Genomic DNA, 1,497 nt, shown 5'->3' with positions numbered 1-1,497 from the left:
CCCCCCCCCCCACTTCACAATGCCCCCTGACCTGCCAGACCCAACCTGCAACATGCATCCTTGGATCAACACCTCTGCTCCAGGTTCTACCACTGGCAGAAAAAAACTCACACAAATGTGTGTACTGGCGCCATTATAAATATAAGGTCGCCAAGATCAGCATGCCTCCCCCCCACTATGACACCAAGCAAGCCTAATTAGTACTCACAACAGCTTTAATTATAACTATTGAGTACTTACTACGTGCCAAGCACTGTCCTAATCACTTTACAAGCACTTCATTTAATCCTCAAAACACCACCAGCATGAGTTAGGGACCAGCATGATTCCCATTTTACATAAAGGAACACTGAGGCATCGGGAGCTCAAGACCTGCTCATGGTCACAACTGCATCAGTCCAGCCGCCAGTACACCCGCCCACACACACAGCTGCCTGCCGGTCAAGAGCCCACCCAGCCCGTTCCCAGCCGTCTCTCCCGCACTAAACTGCAGTGTCACGCTGGAGCAGCGGTTTCATCGGTGAAGTAAAAGAACAGGAAGGAGCGAAGAGAAGACAACCATCGCGATAAGCTCCCGAAGGGAGGAGGGGGAGCAGAGATACTTCCTGGTCATCGTTACTCAGCACTTTGTGGGGTTTGCGGGGTTGGCGAGGCGGGAGCGTGGCGGACCTTTTCGAGGAATCCAGCCCTACCTAAGCGGCCCCTTCGTGGGAGCGTTCCGTTAAGGCCGGCTGACCCCTTCCCAGGTGGCCCTGTGGCTCTGGGGATGGCTGTCCGCGTCCCCGCTTCCCCCTGCCATGCACAGTGCCTGCGTCCCAAAGGCCGCTCGGCTGCCAGCATACAGCCCCACTCCCAGCCAGGGTGCGGGCGGGCGGGGCAGCGGGCTTGGAGCCCAGGGCGCTCCCTAGAGCCCCGCCCAGCGTCCGCGCCAACCCCGCCCCCGGGGAGCGGCCCCGCCCCCAGCCGGGACCTCGGTGATTCCGGAAGGCGGGGCCTGGCCGTAGCGCCGTGGCGGGCGCGAGAGGCCCGAGCGGGCGCGCCCCCGCAACACGCACGCCGCGCGCGCCCGCCCGCCCCGCCCCCAGTTGCTATAAAGGGAAGGCGGGCTGAGCGCTCTGCAAGCTCTGTCCGGCGTTTTGGATCCAGTTTCATCGGTTCTTAAGGTTGCTTGTCAGACCCCAGCCGCCAAAATGGTGAAGCAGATCGAGAGCAAGGTACGCGCTTCCGGGGGAAGGCCCGGGCGCGACGCGCAGTCTCGTAGCTGGGGAGGGCGAGGGCGGGAGGTGGGCAGGCGCCCCTCCGCAGCCCGGGGGAAGGGGACGCGGCGCCTTGGCCTGGGACTGCGGGAAGCCCGGGCCTGGACGTGCCTGAGGCAGCGGAGCACGTACCGTTGGAAGGGAGGAGAGGCGCGAGGGCGCCCTGGAGGGTGGGCACTGGGTGCCCAGCTCTGCCCGTGTCCAGTGCGCCGGGCGTCCCCCCCCCCCCCCCCCCCCCCCC

The 1,497-nt window shown here is 64.1% G+C and overlaps 1 protein-coding gene across 2 annotated transcripts in view; it reads left to right on the top strand.

The window, feature by feature from the left end:
• TXN (thioredoxin) overlaps positions 1 to 1,497 on the top strand; it is a 14,648-nt gene that overhangs the window by 264 nt on the left and 12,887 nt on the right. Inside the window, exon 1 of one of the 2 annotated variants that reach the window (XM_040631694.1) lies at positions 1,023 to 1,214. The exons of the other annotated variant lie outside the window; for it this stretch is intronic. Coding sequence (XP_040487628.1) covers positions 1,191 to 1,214 — 24 coding nt within the window. The 5' untranslated portion in view covers positions 1,023 to 1,190. Of the gene's footprint in view, positions 1 to 1,022; positions 1,215 to 1,497 lie in introns of those variants that run through there. 2 annotated transcript variants of the gene reach the window in all.

Source organism: Ursus maritimus, unplaced genomic scaffold (assembly GCF_017311325.1).
Source record: "Ursus maritimus isolate PB19 unplaced genomic scaffold, ASM1731132v1 scaffold_17, whole genome shotgun sequence".
Lineage (NCBI taxonomy): Eukaryota > Metazoa > Chordata > Mammalia > Carnivora > Ursidae > Ursus > Ursus maritimus.
This window is presented reverse-complemented; position numbering and strand designations above follow the sequence as displayed.